We start from the raw sequence: 23,381 nt of genomic DNA, 5'->3' as shown, positions 1-23,381 counted from the left end.
CTCAATAACCTATATTTCTTTATTTGCCTCGTGAAAAAGTCTTGAGTGATCCTTTTTCTGATGATGGAGATTTCAGAGAAGAGGAGATGGTGTAAACCTGCTCCACCTCCTGGTCTTGGATGGTCAGAGGCACAAACTGCAGCCAGGAAGAATCTGATATTCGCTAACAAACAAGAACGTTGTGCTAAAGTTGAATCCTTTATCTATGTTTTGCTGCATAGACTACGTTTTGTTTAAAAGAAATATGCCACGTGTTCTTGCTGATTACTGTCAATTCCCGAATAAATATGATTGTGTTTCCTGGTCAGACAAACACAGAGATAAAACAGTAAAATTACAGATATTCATGTTGTTGATAAGCTCCTAGATCATATATGCCACAGCTTCCTGGTCTGATTAGACAACGTGTGTACTTTGGATTCTGAGGAATAATTATTGATGCTGAAAAAGAAAACACTCAATGAGGTGTGAAAACACAAGAGGACAAAGGAGGAGAGAATAAGTCCACAATAACAGAACAAAACTAGAGAATAATTGCGTGTGATCAGTGTGATATTAGTGATAGACCTTGTGCCCTTGTATGTGTTCAAATAGGATGAAAAAAAATGGAGAACTTTTTTTTAAAGTGTTTTTATTGACCAAGATTCATTATCAAATTAATTATGGCAGAGAATAAATGAGGATCTGTTAACAAACAAGGTCTATATAATTAGAAATAAATAGTAAAGGACAAACTACGTTCACCGCAGTGGTGGGAAGTAACTCAGTACATTTTCTCAAGAGCTGTAGGACAATTTTGAGGAACTTGCACTTTACTTGAGTATTTCTATCTTATTCTACTACATTTCTATTTCATTACATTTGAGAGGGAAATGTTGTACGTCTTACGAGATTTATTTGACAACTTGAATTATATTTTTTATTTATTTCATTATATCTATTCATTTATATTTTATTTCTTGATTTGTAGTAATATTTTTATATAATTTTTGCATCACTCTTTTTATCACCCCCGTAAAGGACAACGTGTGAGTTTGCCTACATCTCCCACAAGCCCTCTAATATTAAGACTCGCGAGACTCAAACGTCAACACGTTTGCGGCTGCGCAATATCATTCGAAAACTTGCATGGTGAGCGGACGCCGTGGAGGAGAAAGAGACAACGCAGCGGACACAAAAAAACACACAACAATGGCGACGGCGGCGGGTACAACGGCAGGCGGAACGGGCTCAGGCGGACCGGCCACCGGCCCGGTCGGCGGCGGAACCACAGTGGGACGAAAAAAGGACGGCGGTCCGTCTACGAAATTCTGGGAAAGTTCAGAGACCATATCCCAGTTCGAGACGGTGCGGCAGTGGATCGGAAAGCACTACAAGAAGGTGAGCTAGCAGCTAACGTTAGTAGCTGGATCTCCATTGATTCTCTATGACGGCCCGCGTCCCTGCTGGCACAATGGGGACTCTAGCAATCCTAGCTAGCTTCTGCCACAACAAAACTAACGTTATAGTTTAGGCCGCTTATATAAACTTGTGTTTGTTAATTAAAGATGATGCCCAGTCAGCACATGTTCGTGTTAGCATCCCTCAAATTAAACAGACTCTTACTGTAGTGAAGCTGTTTTATCTATTGGTTAGCTCCCGGCTAGCTAGCTAGCTATCTGCCGCGTCAGTTCCGTTAATAATAACACACTACGGGGCGAACATGTTGACAAACAAAGAGCCGGATGGGACGTTACAGCTACTGAGGTTGTTCATCTTATATTTGCAACTTCTCTTAATAGATAACATTTCAGTGAAACTCCTTTTTATTATGAGCATTTGCTTTAAAAAGGCCCGACAAGCTAATCAAATGGCAGTCATGGGACACCGGGCAATCAATCGAATGTAAGCAAAAATATATACAAGTTTGCCCTTTTTAATCATGCTTCATTACACTGTTGTCCGTTTTGTCAACACAGCAGCATACCGGACTGTGCAGCCTCCGCTAAGTTAGCCAAACAAAGAGTGGTCCTCCTGTCTCTTCCTGCTCTCTCTCAAACCCACTGACACGCTTTTAGCTGTTTATGTTGAAGAAATAATACATTTAATTGGGATGAATCTAGATGAGAGACTTAGTTACGTTTCCTACACAGAAACACACCTGAAACTAAAACATATAAACATGCTTCTGCAGAAATGCTAACCCGGATGCTTGGTTTGCGTTTGTTTATTTTATATGATATCACTGCATCTAAAACAGCTAAGATGGATGGTTTTTCTTTTAAGGCTGGAAGTGAGTCTCCTTGACATTGTCCGTGTTATAAATAGACCGAGGCCTATGTGAGCTTTCCCCCCTGTTTAGTTTGGCTTGAACTATTTTCTCATAGCCAGAGCTTTTATCACTATATCCCTTTGCAGCATTGTAGCGCTATGCTAAGCGTGGAAATGTATCTGTGGCCATGATAAGAAAGTCATGTATGTGTGAGGTTTGGTAGATGGCAGGACCCGTGACAGCAAATATCTACTTTGCTTTAACGTCCTTTAGGAAGCTGCAAGCTCTTGGTGTAGTTGTTGCCCCTGACCTTTGACCTCCTGTCTTGAGGGTGGCAACTGAACCAACACATTTCAGTGGGTGCGTCAAATGATGTGCCTTTTATATTGGCTATAATCATAGCAACATCACACACATTTTAAATGTAAAACACAGTTTTGTTCTTTGTAGTAAATCCTATTTTTTCAAGCAACCAATTTACAGATGTCTTTTAGGGATCTTGTTACTAGAGGATTGTCTATTTACTTTTTTATTTTATTAAATTTTATATTGTTCCATTTCTATTCAAAGGTGACATACATCCGTTCATTTTGTGTGTGTGTGTGTGTGTGTGTGTGTGTTTTTACTGGGTTGTGTTTCAATAAATGTTTTTATTCCGTCTGGTCCCAGTCTGTCCAGAATGACTCCCCCTCCAGTAAATCCTTGGCGGGTCTGGTGGTCCAGCTGCTGCAGTTCCAGGAAGACGCATTTGGACGCAGGGTCAACAACCCCGCTCTTACCAAGCTACCTGTAAGCAAAACACATTCTCAATGTCTACAGCATTTATACAATTCCTAGCTCTCCCTGTGTGCAGACACGTCACATCCTCTTTGTAACTCTTCTATCTTCAGGCCAAGTGTTTCCTGGATTTCAAGGCAGGTGGTGCTCTCTGTCACATCTTGGGGTCGGTCTACAAGTTCAAGAGCGAGCAGGGATGGTGAGTTGACTTGTGGCGACTTCCATAGAAAGACGTGTTGACTATAACTTTTACACTCGTGTAGTCCTGACATGTAAACCAGTTGGCTTTGTCAGGACAAAGAAGCTCCCACTTTTACACGTTCCCTCTGTTGTTTTTTACAAAAGTCTGCGTTGTAGCTATCATTTGTACTGTACTGCTGCATCCACATCCCATCTCATTGTCTTACTCCTCTTTGTCAACCACTCCCAGGCGTAGATTTGATCTGCAGAATCCTTCCCGGATGGACAGGAACGTGGAAATGTTCTTAAATGTAGAGAAGAACTTGGTCCAGGTACGACACATGATGATGATGAACGGCTCAGTGTCCCCAATTAAGATGCATGTAGATGTTCTTTATTTATTTTTATTTATTATGTGAATCAATTTGATGGCTCTTATTGGAAGGATCCTGCACTAACAGAAAGTCCCTCAAACTAGTTGTTATTCATGGCAGACATTTACTGTTTTAGTTAACTGACATTAATCTGCTGTTAAGTCTTTTTTTAATCTAACCTCCATAATTTATTAACTAGTAATACCAGCTATGGTGTTTTAACCAAGCCAAGCTGCATGGATACATCCATAGATGAGCAGTAATCGTCTTTTACAAACATTTTTGGGATGAAAAATGTTGTTTCTGTGCTTTTAGAACAACTGCTTGACTCGACCAACCGTCTTCCTGTCGCCAGACATCGAGCAGAAACAGGCCAGTAAGCTCAAAGACATCATCAAAAGGCACCAGGTGAGCACAAACCTACTACCTCAAACTACACAATGAAATGATTTATCAGTGAAGTGGCGAAGGGCTGTTTCTAATGGCAAAGTATCTGTCTCTTTGGTTGTTGTTCATTATTATCTCCACTCTGTCCTCTCAGGGCTCCATTACTGATGACAAGTCAAAGGCCACCCACCACATTTACCCCACTCCATCCCAACAAGAAGAAGGTAAGGTTGAATTGCCTGTAACTCACAGATGAGGCTACATCGATACAAAACTCAGAATATGACTCACATTTTTAGGGGAATCTGTCAGAAACGGCTCCATCTGAGCAGCTTTGAACATCTGTGTGTATGAGCGGGAAGAAAGAGCGAGGTGTCTGTCTGTGTATGAGGGAAGAGACGGAGGCAGCGAGGCCCGGCCCTGCGTCTCTGCTATTCATACAGGAAACGGGGACAGGAGCCATCGAGACATGCCGGCACTCACTAATGGGGAGCTAGCTAGCTAACAAGCTATGAAGAGTCACAAAAACAAAATGGATTAAAAAGTTTCGGTCGATTGTTTTGTATGTGGGAGGCTAAGCTACACTCAACGGCGGTATGCAAGAGTTTTAACCACCTTTTAGCTCATTGGCTAAGTGTTAGCAGACAATGACGTTGTTATAGTTCACTGATAAGAACACTATTTACATGTCGAGGGATTATACAAAGAAGGGGGTTGTGGAGGATGGTTTATGGCTTTTTGCCGGTTACACCTACAGTCTGTGAGCATATCTCTGGGTTTCACTCTTTGTTTTTTTGATTCTTTTTGTTTGTACGCCCTCTTGCGTTTTGGAGAATAATGCCGCACACAGAGTATAAATGCCTCCGTACAAACAGAGGCTCGCGCTACGCCCAGTGCGAGTATAAACAAAGCTTTGGTCTGGTGTCTAGTGTCCAATCTGCTGCACTCGTATAGCAGCTAGCTGGGTACAGATGCACACAGTCTCTGGTGTCAACATTGTCTAGTTTTTGGCATTTGTCTGTGGATGCAGTGAAATCACACTTCATCATCTGCATCGTGTCAGCAGGAGAATGCTTCCATTACGTCGTCATTACAGATGTAAGGAAAGCAACGGTTGAAATGAAAGATTATTATCATTAAAGCACAACCATGGCCAATGAGCGAGTTAAACTGAATGAGATTGAACTGGAGCTGGGTCTTATTGGAGAGGTACTGTATCAAAGTGGTTAACTGTATAGTTTTTGTATCGTATTGCAGAACACGTATCGAGATGCGTATTGAATCGTCTTGAGAGGGAAAGATACGCACCACTAATCAATACCTAACCCCAGAATATTCTCTCACTTTCTTAATATTTAAAACTTAAAACCAGTGTTTTATTTATCGTCGCAATGACAAAAAGTGAGCCGTGCAAAATACAGTAAGATGATAACGAATAACATCAAATTGTAAGCAAAAGTTTGACTGGTAATTGTGTTCTCGATCTTTTTGTAACACCAGATATGTTCACGTATGACTCAGTAATTTGTACAGTTGGTCAATGTGTATATGTCAGCATTGGTTTGTGTGTGTCGCAGAAGAGTGGCTTCGTCCTGTCGTGAGGAAAGACAAGCAGGTGCTGGTTCACTGGGGTCTCTCCCCAGACAGGTGAGCAGAGACACTCCTCATACTCACTGATTTAAATGACGATAGTCAGCGTTTAAAGAAAAGAGGGTCTTCGGAAGGGACGAAACAGAACCAACATTTAAGTTTCACAACGTTTTTTTTGTATTTTTGAGGGAGTAAATTGATTTAAATGTATTTTTACTCCGATTTCCTCATGTAATTATAGGAAACAGTGCGACGAGTTTATATAATCCAGATGTCTGCATTACTGAATGTTCATTTTATTTTTCAGCTTTTCGTTTGAATAATGAAATGGCTGGACATTAGTAAACTCTAAAAATACATTTTAGTGACAATTGCAAGTTACAAATAATAGATTTTAGAGACCGACCCCTCGTACTTTAGTATTTTGATAAACAAATTATTCTTTTTATAGCCAATAACAAAATCTCTCTCGGGCCCGTGTCTTAGTGTTGGAGACGGCGTGTTTGTTCATTGATGTTTTCATTCTCTGTCAGCTATGATACCTGGGTATCAGCCGGTGAGGTGGATGGAGACGTGGAGGACCCACCCAGCACCGACAGGCCGTGGAAGGTGAGCAACAAGGAGCACGAGTGAAGGAACCTTTAGCAAGTCGAACATCTTTAAATCAAAAAAGGCTTTGATATTCAAAAAGGAAAATTAAGTTTAGTTCCAAAGAGAAGCATTCAGGGAGTCGCTGGTGCTACTTTGTGACATTTTGTTAAGTTTAAGAATTTCTAATGTCTAACTTTTGAGGCTATTGTCAAAAAAAAAAGAACAATTTTCTGGTTTCAACACGCAACAGTGAGTTCATTCTATTGTGTGAAACAATAAAGAAAAACCAGGGCGGCAGTGTGAAGGCATGATTCGATTCTGGTAGGATAAACAGAATAATAAACTATCGGCACACGATCATGTTGAACAACGGTCTCCCTCCCACTCAGGTCCATGCCAAGTGGGTTTTAGACACCGATGCCTTCAACGAGTGGATGAATGAAGAAGACTACGAGGTGGACGACAACAAGAAGCCAGTCAGCTTCCGCCAGAAGATCTTCCCCAAGGAGGAGGAGGTTTGTGTTGTGTGTGTGTGTGTGTGTGTGTGTGCGTGAAACCGCTGTTTGTTGTTTATTAAATATCAGCAACAACTTTTCCTGATTGTGTCCCACATGATAACAACCAACCGACTAACTGACACTGAATGTTCAGGTTGGCAGTTCATGAGCAACAGAAATCAAACATTGCTGATGAATTCTGTACTGTCTGGGAAGTTGCTGATGGAACATTTTGAAGGCGAGCCAGCCGGCTTGTGTACAAGTCTTTGTGTTTTGTGTGGATTGTGCATCTCCTTCGGCTGCGTCTGGCCTCTTGTCTGTTTTGTTGCCCATCCTTTCCAAACCTTTCCTCGCTCTTTGTCTCCTTCTAATGTATGTCAGGGTTTCTGTGCATGTTTGGAAAAAATGATTTTCAACAATTCACCAGGAGAACAAAAGCTGGTAAACTAAAGCAGGTTTTCCAGCCACAAATGACTTGCTTCACAGGCCGAACACTTGCACATGATTGCAATCAGATACCATGTGAAGGATTCATTAAGGGGAGAGTTGGTCTTGGTCTGTTCACCGTCACCTCATTGAAGTACCCTCACAGTCTCCGCTAACATTAACACATTCAATGCTCCCACCTCATTTGAGGCTAGCACAATGGGCAGTTTGAAAAAGCCTGTTTGATTCAGAGGTTTTGTTTTACTTACATTAGTTTTACATAATGGCCCCGAAATAGTTCATAAGCTCCTATTTTTGTTTGCCCACTCACTAAATCAATCTACCAATACAAACATTAGGTCTTTAACCTCAATGCACGCATCCCGAAGTGGAGGTTTGGGTGACAGAGAAGCTATATTTGAGACAGCATTGAGGACAGCGTACAGGAACCCTGGTCGTCTCCTCCACCTCCACGGCATCCCCCCCCTCCCTTTCCCGCCGTCGTTCTCCCACCGCTTCCCCTCCTTCTGTGTGCAACCGTTCCATCCTCTCATTCTGCGGCTCTTTCTCTCATCCTCCATCCCCCGCTCCCTGCGCTGCACGGGGTTTGTCTGATCAGTCTTCCCGTACACCCGATCGCAAGGAGCGCAAGGCCAACTCTGCCAGCAAGAAGAGGAGGCGCTCGCCCTCGCCGCCCAGCACTCCTGCCGAGTCCCGCAAGAAGGGAGGAAAGAAGGGGTAAGGAGGCCAAATTCTTATGTGTGTTGATGACTTTATGGTCTGCGCAGCTAAAGAAGGAAACACCTTCACTTAATCTTGTGTGTTACTTGGCTAGCTTGAGCTGCCATGCTGAATTGCTGCCAACATAGATTTTTTGTTGAGGATCTCCACTGACATTTAACTGACTTATGACTCTCTCTTTGGTGTCAGGAACCAGGGGCCTCACTGGAAGCGACGGGGCCACAGAGGCGAAGAGGAGGACACAGAGGAGGACATGACCAAGGACATGGACGACTCCTCGGCTGGTGCCAGCATGGAGGAGGGAAGCGTGTCCAAGAATGGTATGTGTCGTGCTGAGATAAGCTGAGGTCTAATGTGCAGGTCAAAGGCCAAAGTTATAATAGTTCTTAACTTATTATTTATCATCTTTTCAATTCACCGTTTTATCTAGAAAATGTAAAAAAAAAAGAAGTTCCCACAGACCAAAATGTTTATTCAACACTAAAACAGAGAAAAGCTGTGAATATCAGTGATAACCTGTAAATGTAACAATAATCGTGTGTGTGTGTGTGTGTGTGTGTGCGTGTGCGTGTGCGCGCGTCTTTTGTACATTTGGTTACATCCAGCGCCATATCAGCACAAAATGAAATGAATACGGAATACCGGTATTTCTTAACTCAGGGGAGTTTTGAAGTCTGTTTGGAAAAACATTTCATTGAGGATTGTGAAAGGGAGACTCTCTGTGTTGTTGTCGGTCACTGATCACTCTGAGCAGCACTATGGGAATGAATTACAATATAATAAGTGTGTGATGTAAGTTAGTCGTTCCAAATGCTTTAAGCTTGTTCCACTACGGCTTAACTTCTACACCGACGACATGTTTTGTGTTTGTGGCTGTGAAGTCTAAATACGAAACTAATACGACCAGCGGTTCATGTGTGTGAACACAAAAAAATAGGAAACATGAGACTGACACGGGCGATTTGCTGACAGTCTCGTGTCTTGCTGATGTTCAGTTCTAGGGAACTCTCCGAAAAGATTCTCTTCTGCTCTTTTTAGACCAAGTCCCACCTGGAATGTCCCACTTTTACAACCCCCCCCCCCCCCCCCCCCAGAGTGCCGGTTAATGCCTCCATTACGGCTCAATCACGGCTCAATCACCCTTTTCTGTCGTCCACTTTTTCAAACCGCTTTTTCTCTTTTTCTTTCGTTCACAGCAAACTCAAAGAAAGACAGTGAGAATACTCCGGTGAAAGGAGGGAATGTGGCCGATTTGGGTGCGTATTAATAACTGGATTAATCTGTTAAATTGTGTATAAATTACATTTTCAAATATGTGCATCGACCAGTGTGATGCATCTCAACTGAAATCTGTCTTCACTTTTTCCAGATGACATGGAGGACGACTCCGTGCTGTCTGGTGGAAAGGTAAGCTGGTCGATGTTTGTTTGGCTTCTCAGTCGGTCTGCACCAGCAAGATGTCACCAACAATGACACATTATTTAGGCTGAGCAACAGTAGTGATGCCCACCAGATGTTATCAGAGCTCAGTGTTGTCACAGTCAAGCCTCTCAAGGCTTTGACGTCATTGTTGACTAATCGTCTCAGACTCATCTTGAATAAAGTGACTAGAAATGTAGTTTTTAATTACACAAACTTAACAATATGTCATCCGAAAGGTTTAGGTTTTTATTGCTTGGGGAAAAGGAGAGTTTTGTCGCACTCGATTTTAGCTCCCAAATAATGTTATTTGACCAAAAATGAGGCACCATTTTGAACCTGCTGTGTCTTCTTCAGGCAAATGGCCAACATGACAAAGACAAACATGACTAAACAAAGAGTATGGATCACAAATGGTTGACATGCTGATGTCATTACATATACAAATCATGATAGTACAATATCAGTTAAGATAAAACACGTTATCGGTGCCGGACTAGAGAGATTTTTTCCAAGAAAAACAAAAAACTCAGTAGATTCCTGAAAGAACGTATAACCAGACCATACAGAATTTGATACAAAAAAAAGCAAAACTTAAATAGACAAAATGTTCTTTATGTTGAGAAACATTTAGGACTACTAAAGTTAAAATATATATATTTTTATTGGCATCACTTGGTGCCTCCCAACACTGTTCCCCGTGCTGACCGGTCCGACTCTTTGTCCCTTTCTGCAGGACGATGAGGATCAAAGCAAAGCTGAAGTGAACCGACTGCTGGACTCCAGCGAGGACAACGTGACGGAACAGACTCACCACATCATCATCCCCAGCTACGGCGCTTGGTTTGACTACAACTGGTGCGTGTGCGCATGCGTGTGCGTGTGTGTAGACAAACGCATAACTACAGATTTTGCTCTTTTTCTATTTCTGGTGTGATTTAATGAGAACTCGAGGCCTCTGCCACAAATACCATGTGCTTCGATATTGTACACACATTTGATTCTGCCTTAAAGGTCGAGGCTTTTGAAGAAGTTGTCTTTTTATTTGAATCACTAGCTGTATTTTACTTTCACTTTAAGGTGCACTTGAGATGGAAACACTCAAAGGTCACTGTCACTATTATCGCAGACCAAGAAACCTAACCCTTTAACAACGGATTGTTATATATCAAATGAGGAGCCACAGTCAATTCATCGTTTTAAATCATAAAACCAATTATTTGATTTCGTTTGATCTGTTTTCCTCTCCTGACAGCATCCATGAGATCGAGAGAAGAGCGCTGCCCGAGTTCTTCAACGGGAAGAACAAGTCCAAAACTCCAGAGATGTGAGCTCACACACACACACACACACACACAGTTACAAATTATATAAAACCACAAGCATTTATATGTAAATCTTGTACGATGTGTGTTTCCTGTCACGGTATCTTTCAACAGATACCTGGCCTACCGCAACTTCATGATCGACACATATCGGCTCAACCCTCAGGAGTACCTCACCTCCACCTCCTGTCGCAGGAACCTGACCGGGGACGTCTGTGCCATCATGAGGTGAGCGGTCTTCAGCGATACGTTGCATCCCTCTGCGATAGTGTATTCGATCTTTTCAAGTGGAATGCCACCGCTCGTTTCTGAGCCACTGCTACACAAAAAAGCATATCGATTGTGTTTTGCTGTCTGTCTCTAGGGTTCATGCGTTCCTGGAGCAGTGGGGTTTGGTGAACTACCAGGTCGACTCCGAGAGCCGCCCGTTACCCATGGGCCCCCCGCCCACGCCCCACTTCACCGTGCTGGCCGACACACCGTCTGGCCTCATGCCCCTGAACCACAGACCCCCGCCGGTAAGGCCGACTTAAAAGATGGAGGGAGTGACGGATGGATGAAGGGAGTTTGTAAATTGTATAAAAGAGAACCGAGGAACACAAAGGAAAATCACGTCTTTGATGTAATGTAGCGTGTCATTCTCTCTGGATTCCATCGTTTTCTACCGTTTGTATGAGCAGCTTCGTCTACAGACGTCTCTAATGGGACTAAAACGGTGCTACGCTGTGTTTCATCCCTGCAGATTCCCCCCCAACAGCCAATGCCCAACTTCGTAGACAAAGGCAAAGACAAGTCCATCGACCTGCAGAACTTCGGCCTTCGCTCCGATCTCTACAACAAGAAACACTTCAAGGTCGGCACACGACTCGCTTAACAGCCTGTAACATGTTTTCCACTTCATCGTTCCTCTTGAGCCCCACAGATCGTTTCTAAAATATTAAACAAAGGGGCAATAGCCCAAAAATAATAGAATATAGAAATGTTATGTTTATATACTTATATTGGAGGATATAGCCAAACATGATTGAAAACCTTTTTGCTATTGTACTTAAAATATTGCCAATACACGTTCCTAATGTGATCATTTGGTTCTGGTCCCCTAAAGGGTAAGACGGTCAACTCCACCAGGGATTGGACCGAGCAGGAAACCCTTCTGCTGCTGGAGGTGAGTCTCACAGGACGCGAGAGAGGAAAGACAGCTGTGGTGAATATTTATGACTGCTGAGCGCTGTGCCATCAACACGGAGGGAAACATAAATCGGTTAATGCGCTTCTTGCTCGTTGACTATCTTTAACCTCCATCACCTAACAGGCAGCCTATTATTCTCTTTCTATTCCCTCTATCTCTCTTCCCTACCTTTCCCTCCTATTCTTTCTTGTTGTGCTTTTTGCTTCCTTCCTAGCTACATAAATCCTTTCTCAATTTAACTCCCTCTCTTCTTACGTTCTTCATTTTAATTGCCTCTCTTCTGCAGTGCGTAACCCTCCTCTCTCCTCATCTTCCGCCTTACGACCCTTAAATCTGTTGCTTTTATGATCCTTCATACCTCTTTAAATATTGCACACTGACGAGCTATTACGGCTGAATGTATATTCACTCCCCTTCGACTCTTCCAGGCCCTGGAGATGTTCAAAGACGACTGGAACAAAGTGTCTGAGCACATCGGTTCGCGCACCCAGGACGAGTGCATCTTGCACTTCCTGCGCCTCCCCATTGAGGATCCGTACATGGAGAGCACCGAGGCCTCCCTGGGCCCTCTGGCCTACCAGCCCATCCCCTTCAGCCAGTCGGGAAACCCCGTCATGAGCACAGTAGCCTTCCTGGCCTCTGTGGTCGACCCCAGAGTGGCGTCTGCTGCCGCTCGGGCAGCTTTAGGTGAGAACTGACGGAAGGAAGACGAAACTGCAGAATCACGTCTTTTAAACAATACAAACAAAGTAACTGTCTTTTGAAAGCAAGATTAAATGTTTCAGTAATGCACCCATGGACATTTTGAGTGTCTGTTTTGAATCGTTGGTGAATAAATGTCCTCTCTCTGTCTGCAGAGGAGTTCTCCCGTGTGCGTGAGGAGGTGCCGGCTGAGCTGGTGGAGGCTCACGTGAAGAAGGTGCAGGAAGCGGCCAGGAGCACAGGAAAGGTGGACCCCGCCTTCGGCCTGGAGAGCAGCGGCATCGCCGGCACCGCCCCCGAAGAACCCGAAAAGACTGGTGAGTCGAACGTGAAGAGGGGTAGAAACAGGAGCTGCTTCAGGTCTGAACTCGCCTTTTAGCTAGAAAATCCTTTCACAAATCAGACGACAAGTCTTATTATATAAACAAAGTTGCATATTTTCAATATTATCTTTGTGAGCCACCTCAGTACATAAACATCACGAAACATAAATCCTTCTGTGGTGCATTACAAGTGTGCTGTGATCTACAAATATACAGGTTTCACAACAGCACCACGGTTGAATTGCATCTATTTTTCAGCCCAACATTATTGAAACTGAGCAGCTAATATTGGTCGCTAGAGCAACAAGCTAGCAGAGTGCCGGGTTAACCCCGACAATGTTCCGTCACGGCATCGATGCAGAATCATTCACCTCCGCATCGCCATGCGTCCTAGAATCGGGGAAAGTTCCACACCTCTTGTAGCCACTGGAGGGCAGCAGATGGTAGCATTGTGTGTGTGTGTGTCTTTGCTTTTCCGCCATCTTTGAATGAAAATGATGGTCTTTCTTTGCTTGAATATCAGACAGATGATATTTGAAGACAATACACGTGTGTGTGAGAGATACCCAGTGGATTTAAAACAACGGTGGCAGATGGGGGAGGGAGAGGAGAAAACTGGGTCATCTCATTCTAACATGTGCTCATCTCTTTCTCTTTATTTTGTTCAGTCCCTTCTTGAAATATTTCTTCCTTTCTTTCACTTCTTCCTCCCCCCTTCCACTCACTCTCTCTCCCACCCAATCATCTGTTAAACCTGAATTAATGCCCTCCTCCTGACTGAGCCACAGTTGCAATCAATAAGCTTTAATGTGTTCAGTGCCTCTTGGCCTGAAGCAGTTGACCGACCAACACACAATCAATATTCAAACCTTGTGACACGGTTTAACACTCAAGCGTACACGTGTGTGTGTGTGTGTGTGTGTGTGTGTGTGTGTGTGTGTGTGTGTGTGTGTGTGTGTGTGTGTGTGCGCGCACTATCCTGTGGCTTTGCTCCCTTCAAATGCCTTTGACCTTTAATTCCTGAGTTTCTTCCCTCAAACTACTAGTTTCTGATGGTGTTCTCCTCAGAGAATCGATGTACCGGTTGATGCGTCTGTGCTTCCTAACCCTGTTAGTTGTATCAGAAGTGTTGAATGTGTCGCCTTTGCGCTGTAGTTCCTTTTGTCTTGAGGCATGAACGCGATCTCGCCCTCTTTCTCGCCTGTGTCCTATTATGAATGTCACAATCTGAAGCATCTTGATTCATTTTATTCTGTGACGTGACGCTAAATCCTCCGCTTCACCGTCTCTTGCAGAAGCCCCAGAGGCAGAGAAGATGGACACGGACACAGACTCCCAGCAGGCCGACAAGGTAAACCCGACATTTGTTTTTTTTATGTCCCACACGTCGAGGAATTCTGTGCGTTTGCGAATGAATGGTGCAACAGCGTCAGTCTATCTCGAAGCACGTTTACCCTCTCCGTGGCTCTCAACCCGTATCTGACGCATTAATCTTTAAAAACTGGATCCAAATATAAAGTTTCATTTCTAAAACAAGTGAAGCAAATCCTATTTCCACACTTTCCCACTCGGTGTTTAAAGTCAATTTTCCACTCCTCTACATTTGGTGTCTCTTGGATCGTAAAGGCCCAGCGGCTGAATGTAATGGCTCGTTGGCTGATTGCTTCCTCATTAACCTCCATTAACGTGTGTCGGACGCTGTGTCCAAATCACAGTGGTTGTCTCCCAAAAAGTGGATCGGGTCGAAATACGACCCATTATTCCACTTAACCCCGAGCATCAGCTCATTCACCAGATACAACGCCGGCCACATTTACCTGTCGTGGTTGTTAAGATGTTATTTTTTGACGCTGTTTCTTGGCCATTTGTCCCATTTCTACCATCTCTCGTATGTTGTTTTTCCTTTGTTGGGCTTTACAACCCAAAATGTCAGATTTTCTCGTTTATCGAGCACTAAATCTCGCGTCATCTTTTAAGTCCGATCTTGACGCGGTCCACTTAACGTTGTGCATCCGTCCTCAACCGTCAGGCGGAGTTGAAGGACGAGGCGGAGAAGCCCAGCGAGTCTGCGGAGAAGAGCGACAAGACGGAGGCCGCAGACAAGGTGAAGAAGGAGGGATCGGAGACGTCGGAGCGCGAGGAAGACAGCGAAGAGGGAGGGGAGGCAAAGACGAGTCCATCGGGTAACGGTGAGGTTCATGATCAAATAAAAGATGTTCCACTCATGTTGAGTTTTCATTTATTAGCAAGTAGCTCCTAATTAAGGCCACTGATTGCTAGAAGTACTTCAGTGTGTAGAAACATTTTTCAACGCACTAAAACGTCTGTGCGAGAGTGCCGAAGCACCGTTTCTATTTTGTGTGTGTGAGATGAGTTCAGAGTGGTAGTTAAATTTCTGTCTCCGTCGCTGTCAGACAAAACCAAGGACGAGACGATGGAGACGTCGTCCTCGGAGCTGGAGAAGGAGAAGGAGGAGAAGGCCGCTGCAGAGGAGGGAGAGGAGAAGAGGAAGAAACTGGAGCACGACATCGGAGAGGGTAACATCGCCACCGCGGCAGCCGCCGCCCTCGCATCGGCTGCCACCAAAGCCAAGGTTTGTCCTCCTGAAGACATTGCTGCATGTCGGCGCTCTGCTCCTGTCAGGTTTTACTTGACTGTTGTGTATTATGGCCTCAGTAGACAAGAATTCAGAAGACGTAAAGCAGCAACTTTCACTTTCTGGTCACAAAGTCACTGCAGAATGAGCTAAACCTGATGACGTAGCGGTTGTCACATTACTCGACATCGATCAGATATTTAATCTTCGTCTTTTCTTCGTCCTCCTCAGCACTTGGCGGCGGTGGAGGAGAGGAAGATCAAGTCCCTGGTGGCTCTGCTGGTGGAGACCCAGATGAAGAAGCTGGAGATCAAGCTGAGGCACTTCGAGGAGCTGGAGACCATCATGGACCGAGAGAAAGAGGCCGTAAGTCAAAAAGAAGCTTTTTAATGCTTGTTGAGTGTGGAAGATGAGCTTGAAGGTGGATGTTACTGGCCAGTGTTGACCCTGCACGAGTGCATTAGTTCCAGCATTAACATTTCATCTCTACACACCCAGTAAAGGCTCTCAGCTGTGGTTATTAATAATGCAGGTGATCTGTGGAAAGAGGCTCGTCCAGCACAAGGTAGAGGGGAGATGACTGTTATGGTTCAGAATAAATTGCGTGTTTTTGTAGTTATCCATAAACGACCCGCTCACATAGTCCTGCTTCTGCGGCTGCTAAATGGAGACAAGCAGCCAGTAAATATTTGGAGTCGGTGGGCCGATGTTGGCCACTGAAGAAGTTGCTTCCTGTTTGGTCCAAATCCATCAGAGAGACTGAAGAGGAGACACAGAACCACGTCTTTGTGAAGCCGCTCAATTCAGCATAAAACATTTTTCCAGAGAAAAGCGGCTGAACAGTCAGGCAAGTGGAACTGTTACCTGTTGCTTCAGGGGAGCGAATAGATATCCGTGTCTCTGTGTCTGTCTGTGTCTCTCTCTCTCTGTCTGTGTCTGTCTGTCTCTCTCTCGGTGCTGGACAATCCCCGGAGACACCAGTGAGAGTGTAAAACGGTGTTTTTCGCGGTGGAGCGTAGCCTAGTTTCACAGCTGTAAATAGTGCATGAAAAGGACTCTGGTTTACATAAGCTTTCCAAAGACTGGAGAGGAATCAAACCTGCTGCTGCCACAGGCTGTAAAACACTGAACTCTTAAGGGTCTCAAGCAGTGGCGGCTGGTGGAACATGTTCTAGGTAGGGCCATCCTATCAATTTCAGCAAACATCCCAGTATGATTTCATGCAAAAAAAAATGTAAGTATCAAACAGCATTATTGCTTGGCAGTTAAATATTTAACATGTATTCCAACACGAAAACAATCAGTAAATAACACTTATATAATATAACATGTTCATTTATTGAGATGCCCCTATGGACCTTGTTATAGGAGGTAAAGATCAGGAGAAGTAAACATGAAGTGTAATTATGAATACTGATGTTAAATTAAGCTATGATGAGTTTTCACTGTTAATTTAACATCTCTATTACATGTTGATGCCTCCATGACCAAGTTAAGCAGATGAGACTGAGGACAACTATGTAGAAGAAAAGATGTTCACTTTGTCTAATATGTAGCTTGACAGAGTTCTCATGCGTGCCCTGGTGTTCTCATGTTTCCTTACCTCCTCATCCCTCACTCCCTACCCTGGTGTTCTCATGTTTCCTTACCTCCTCATCCCTCACTCCCGTAACTGTCCGTGCTGGATCCGTCCCCGTTGTTTTAAAAAGCTAAATAAATGATTAGCATGACGTCATCCAGCTAGCCAAACCTGTCTGGTGTACAGCTAGTACAGAAGCTTCATGTACTGCTTCCCTTTCCCGCGAGTCTGCTGTCTGATTGTGAGGTCAGGCTGATCTGATATCAGCTCTTTGGCTGCAGAATCTCCTCAAAGTTCTCCTCTCAAACGGGTCTTGGAGGAGGAGTGCTCGCCTGTAGAGACTTCTCCTGACGAGAACGCGCAGCGAGGGGGGCCTGATCGTTCTGGCCCCCAGCTGAATCTATTTGAGGGCGCTGATTGGCTAAATTGTATGTCACTCATTTATATCTTGAATCAGCAATTGGCTAAACTGCTTCATAGACCCGCCTCTTTTGGGCCAAAACGATCAGGCCCCCCAAGCTGCGCGTTCTCAGAGTGTCTACACACAGACAGAGAGCACGAGCAGAGAGCACACAGGCGGAGAGGACGAGCAGGAAAAGCATATATTTTGCCCAGATATCATATTTTACACACATTACTGGGTGCATTCCATAGTTCAAAAACACAAATATTGACAATTTGTATGATTTATGATTATTATAATTTATTTTTTTTAATTTATTTTTTGTGTGGCTCATGGTGGGGCCATGCCCCATGGCCCTCTATTGACCAGTCGCCTCTGGTCTCAAGGGTTGACAGGTCTGTATGTGCAGCAGCTCCTCTGCAGACCGCTGAAGTGTGCAAATGTGCTGCACTGTCCTGGAAGAGGAATCCCTCCCTCACAGGTTTCTTCCTTCTTGTGTCCCCGTTAGAAGGTTTATTAGTTTCCTTTATCTGAATCGAGGGTTGAAGGACAGATGTTGTTGTTTGCTGTACAGATTGTAAAGCCTGTTGAGGCAGATTTATGATATGGTGCTATATGAATATAAATTACTTGCTCACCAGCCATTTGTGTGGTTAAAACACATCCCTTCATGTAACCGCGTTGCTGTTTCTTCATCTCTTTCCTGCAGTTGGAGCTTCAGCGGCAGCAGCTTCTCAGCGAGCGTCAGGCGTTCCACATGGAGCAGCTCAAATACGCCGAGATGAAGGCGAGGCAGCAGATGGAGCAGCAGGCCGCCGCCGCCGCTGCTGCCGCCGCCGCCCAGGCTCAAGGACAAGGGCAGGCTCCCGGATCCGGACCACCTCCATCAGGCATGCACCCTGGAGGGCCCCCGCCTCACCACGGAGCACCGTTGCCCCACCACGGAGGGCCCCCGCCCGGTGCTGCCATGCACCCCGGCTACCCGCCGATGGGTCTCCACCCCATGGGCCCTCACCACCCAGGACAGACAGGTGAGAGACGGAAACACGGAGCAGCAGGAGGGAGGGGGGGTAGTACGGGGGTCCAAGGGACTTGTGTAACCGGCACCGCAGTGTTTTTATTTCTATTACACGTTTCCTGCTCCAACCAGTCCTCTCCACCACATCTCCACACGTCTGAATTGTTTCTGCTATATCTTCTACACCACAGGACCGATGGGACCGGGGCGCATGATGTCCGGACCGCCTTCTGGCGGCCCCCCTCCTGGCGGCATGGCTCCCATGATGCCCCCCCGCCATGCTGGAGCTCCCAACGGCATGTGTGAGTACAAATCTCCTTCTGCCACATTGTGTGTTTATGTATAAACTTGTATGTTTCTATCAGATTTAAAGGGTTATTATTGGGGTGATGTGTACTTTTAATTCATCAAAACCAGTGTGCTGGAAAATGCGGGGGTCGTTTTTAGAATCCAGTATTTACATCACAAACAATCCCAAAAAAGGTTTCTGGGGAAACTAAACATTACTGTGACCGAGAGCTGCAGCTCAACCTGAGAACCAACATAGAATCTGGATTCCATAACATCTATTCGAGATACAACTAGATGACTGGGAAGTCAGAAAAGAAGACAGAACATGTATATTTCAGTCTCGTTGATCATCTAACGACTGACCCTTGAGATTTACCTAACAGCCATTTTGGTCGATACCAGTTCATACAAGTGATTCTGATAATTAACCGTTACCCAACACTCATAATGACCCATTAATGCTGTCAGTTAAGCAGTTAAAATAAATATATCACTAATTTTAACAGGCTGAGTAACTCAGGAGGAGCGGCTTGTTACTGAAAGGCGAATAGCTGGTCCACCTTAAAGGTCAGCCCACCTTAAGTGAGCCTGAGTTGTCGCTAACTTCTGAGCTAACCTCCTGCGCTTCAATCAGCAGGTTGCTGGCAGCCAGAAATAAGGACGTGTCTTTGTTCCTGAGGAGTTGTAGCATTTATTAACAGACGGATAAACCGCACGCGCTCTCTTGACCGATGCTCGCTAATGTTACGTCGGGATTGCAAACCCTGACTGTGTAGACGCACAGCTGACAACCTCGCAGCTAAACTAATTGATGCGACGGGGAGAGTTACTGGCTGCATGTGTCCACAGCAATGCACGCAACATCGTGGCTGTTTTTCTCATAAACTGCCGCTGGAAATGAACGTGGATTTAACTCGTTAGTGCATCAGGTTATCGTTGCAGCTGGGCGCCTTTAACCACATCACCCCTGCATGCAAAGCACTTATCTTATTGGCTGACTGTTAATGATCGGTTAAACTCCAGACATCCAGGTTGGAAACCGCTATCAAGGACTCTCCTTCACCTCATAAAGTGTTTCTCTTTTTCTCTAAAAAACAGCATCTCTCCTCTTTCTAGACCCTGGCCCACCACCTGCACAGGCTGAACCGGTACCTCCACTTCCTGTGGGTCCTCCAGCGCCCGCGAGTGGACGAGTGGCTGACAACTAAACCCCCCCCCCACACACACACACACACACACACACCACACACACACACCACACACACAGCTAACTCAATCTCTGAACCCCTCTTTTGATGGCCTTTGCTACTGGCTCGACATGTTTCCCTCAACACTCAAAACTACAGTAAACTTTATCATCACACACACACTCAGGGTTCAGTGGCAAGGGTAACCCAATTTTACACACACACACACACACATCCAGACTTCCTCTCAGGGCGCAGCGGCACGGGTCGTCTAGTAATGAACACTGTTTTCTGCTCTGATGGAGGCTGGAGAGAATGACTTTGTGTACAGAAAACAAAACAAAGAGAACAGATTAAAAAAACAGTCTTTCTCATCTTTTTTCTCTTTTCAATGCTGTTTTTAAATTACACTGTAACCCCCCCACACCCCCACACACCCACACACCCCTCCCTCCTCTGGTCCGGTGCCTCTTTCTGCAAGCGAAACACTAGGGGGAGCTAGTGAGACCAGACCTACCCACACACACAGCTCGTCCTTGCTCGTGTCTTGCAGAGTATCTACCTCTCGCTCCTCTTTAAACGAAACACTGTAGTTCTGTGTGTGTTCATGGCGGGGGGGCGGTTCACTCGTGTGACTCCCGTCACCACACTCTGTGCGTCTTCTGTCATCGTTTGTCAACAGAAGCACAAATTGGTGAAACGAGGCAGGTCGATGGACAAAACAAACCGTAACTTGTTTTTTAAGATGTTAATAGTTATTGTCTTTCCGCTACAGAAAATAAACCCTAAAGTCTAAAATAACGTTGTTTTCTGATCTGTTTGACAAGATGCGCCTCCGTTCCTTGACCAACACAAAGATGGCAGGGTGGAGTTTCGTCTGATGTTTGACGGAAACACGCTTTTATACTGATTTAATATGAAAAGATATAACTGGCTTAAGTTGTCTTATTACCAACATATCCCACGACAAAACCAGAACCAACAATGTGTGAGTCCGTCTCATATTACTGTCCGTCGCTCTCAAACCAGAGCCCATTGGTTCCTACTGAACCAATGGGCTGAAAAATAAAAAGTAAATCTGAAAAAAAACCCAAGAAAAACATTGACGCAAAAGTACACGAGACAAACGTTCCTCCTTCTGCCGCGCACCAACTACAGCACCGTAACACACACAGATGTAAGCTAAGCGAGGCTCACACTGGAGGCTGCGTGCACACACACACACACACACACAATCTCCTGCTGACCGTTACACAGAGGGAGACGCTGTGACTGAAACATCAGAGCAGGAATGACGCTCTTCCTCGTTGGGCTTCTAGATGATTTTAGGTGCTGATGATGATGTAGCGGATAAACCCCGCCCCTTCTCACCCTCCTCTTCCTCTGCTCACCCTTTCCTAACGCCTAGTGCTGCCTACCTCGCTAGCCTCCCACACTTCCACACACACACACAGACATTTTTGTTTTCTGACCACTAGCCACGGGAAAACTAAGCAATATCCCTCATTCCTGTGTGTCAACCCTATTTTGGAGTCGCCACACTGAAAGTTCACAAATTCTGTGTCCTTGTGGTGTCGTAGGGAAGAAGATGGTGAATAATAAGCTGAAATAAGCGACGATTCGTCGAGTCGACGAGAAACTAACTGGGAGCTATTTTGATAATTCTTTGGCTCCAGCTTCTCTGATGTGAATATTCTCTGATTTTCTTCGTCTTGTATGATGTTAAACTGGTTTTGGAGCGTTTGTCGGACAAAAGTAGACATTTGAAGACGTCTCCTGACAAATTTATCGACTAAAAAAACAATTGATTCATTGAAAGTAGTCTGCCCTATTTCTTGTCTTTTATCAGTGAATTGTTTAATCTTGAGATTTGAAGCTGGAACCAGCAGATATTTGGTAATATCTATGATCTGGATGTTTAGTTCTCCAGACAATAAGAGCACGAGTCCTCTGAACTCATTTCCTCAGAACCCGTTATGGCGCGCTGCATCTTCCTTCAGTCGACACACAGGTTGATAACCAGCTAAAATGAAGAAGTTTGTTTTAATGTGAAGTCTCTCCCCCTTCGCTAGCACTGTTAGTATCTCTGCTACCTCTTCCTCGTTCATCCGCTAGCTACCTCTTCTACAAATCTCTCTCTTGCTATGTGCTACCTCTCTGCTACCTCTCGTTACCGTTTCCTTTCTTCTTATCTCCTTTTTATTCCCTCCTTGCCCACCTGACTGCTGCATTACTGTTGCCCTCTTCTCTCGCTCTCTCACACACACACACACACACACACACACACGTAGTCATCCACTCTCATTCACCGCGACCTTTCCCATTCAACACCTTCCCAAGGCTTATGTAATATCATTTAAATATGACGGGAATCCCCCCCTTACATATATTATCTTTAATCAATACTTCTTTGTGTTTATGGTAATGTATTTTTTTAAGGAGAAGTTTTGTGTAGATGGAAGTTATCTCTGTTCTTTGGAAGTTTGTAGCATTTGTTTAGTTTTTTTCTTTTGTATGGGGTCTGTTACCTGGACCTAGACACTGTCGAATAAACTGTTTTGTATGAGGTTGTTGTCCCGATTTCTTTTGTTATTTATTTACAGATTTTCCTCCCTGCTTTGTTAGACATGTTTCTTTTAATGAGCCGGCTTAAAACCTACAAGATGAGGAGAGAAATATCTATTCCAAGAGGAAGATGCTGTTTAAAGGCACAAAAACCAGTGCCACTTTGATTGCTTGTAGTTTCCACAACTTTGTGACACGTAAGCAAAATACCACGTGTACCCGTAGTATTTAATCCTGAATATACCAACACAAAAAAAACATTTTGAGCCTAAATCCCAGAAGCAAAAGTGCTGTGCCGTGTCGTCAAACGCTTAAAAGATGTGAAAATACAGACTTAAAGTTTAACACTGCATCTCCACTACCTGCAGCTGTGTGATTATGAACTCCAGCCCTGAATAAGCAGCACTCGACTCGTACAGGACAGCCTTAACCTTTTAAGTGCTCAGCCATCCTTTCTACATGTGTGGCCTCAGCTAAACCCGTCACAAAAGGGGTATCCTGTAAACCGGTGAAGGGTTTGTAATCTGAAGATGAAGGTGGTGTTACAGCTCCGGGAGGAGAAACTGGATTATGTGTCTTTGTGTCGGGATTAGGGACGCCGCTACAAAACACATCTGCACATGATGCGTTCCCACTGTGTGTCAACTACAGTTGGAAGTGACATCACAGGCTTATCAAGCTATTGTGGAAGAATAAGTAGTGACGTCTTCTCCTTTCATCCCTCTCGGATCTTTTCTCTGATAGACAAAAATAGTTTCCACACGAACATTTCGTGTTTCTTTTCAGGTTTGATTTGTATCTTTTGTAACGTGTCCAACAAAGTACGTCATCTCGTCTCCTGCAATACATGCAGCAATTAAAAGAAAAGTATAAAACAATATTAATTGATTCAACTTTTATCAATGTAAGACATACACAAATTATAATTACTATTGAAACAAAGTAGAAAAAACAAAGTAGCTTCTAGCAG

At 44.5% G+C, this 23,381-nt stretch overlaps 1 protein-coding gene across 2 annotated transcripts; it reads left to right on the top strand.

Annotated features, from left to right (window-relative positions):
• The first annotated feature begins 1,162 nt into the window (after positions 1-1,162).
• Positions 1,163-22,412, top strand: smarcc1a (SWI/SNF related BAF chromatin remodeling complex subunit C1a). Of its 2 annotated transcripts, none has more exons than XM_079275272.1 (28): positions 1,163-1,380; positions 2,921-3,040; positions 3,142-3,227; positions 3,459-3,540; positions 3,898-3,990; positions 4,124-4,193; positions 5,547-5,616; positions 6,093-6,168; positions 6,540-6,665; positions 7,693-7,811; positions 8,004-8,134; positions 9,011-9,070; positions 9,184-9,221; positions 9,970-10,091; positions 10,489-10,560; positions 10,673-10,786; positions 10,923-11,076; positions 11,301-11,411; positions 11,664-11,723; positions 12,176-12,434; positions 12,605-12,766; positions 14,068-14,123; positions 14,802-14,961; positions 15,187-15,365; positions 15,600-15,734; positions 18,060-18,381; positions 18,560-18,670; positions 19,776-22,412. In XM_079275272.1, the coding sequence occupies exons 1-28, from the start codon at positions 1,192-1,194 to the stop codon at positions 19,865-19,867; spliced, it is 3,369 nt and encodes a 1,122-aa protein (XP_079131398.1). In that variant the 5' UTR covers positions 1,163-1,191; the 3' UTR covers positions 19,868-22,412. The 2 variants fall into 2 exon arrangements, with proteins under 2 accessions (XP_079131398.1, XP_079131397.1); XM_079275271.1 differs by having other exon boundaries at positions 19,758-22,412.
• The last annotated feature ends 969 nt before the right edge of the window (positions 22,413-23,381 follow it).

Source organism: Melanostigma gelatinosum (genome assembly GCF_949748355.1).
Source record: "Melanostigma gelatinosum genome assembly, chromosome: 9".
NCBI classification, from domain to species: Eukaryota; Metazoa; Chordata; class Actinopteri; order Perciformes; family Zoarcidae; genus Melanostigma; species Melanostigma gelatinosum.
The sequence above is the reverse complement of the archived record's forward strand: the minus strand, read 5'-3'. Positions and strand labels throughout refer to the sequence as shown.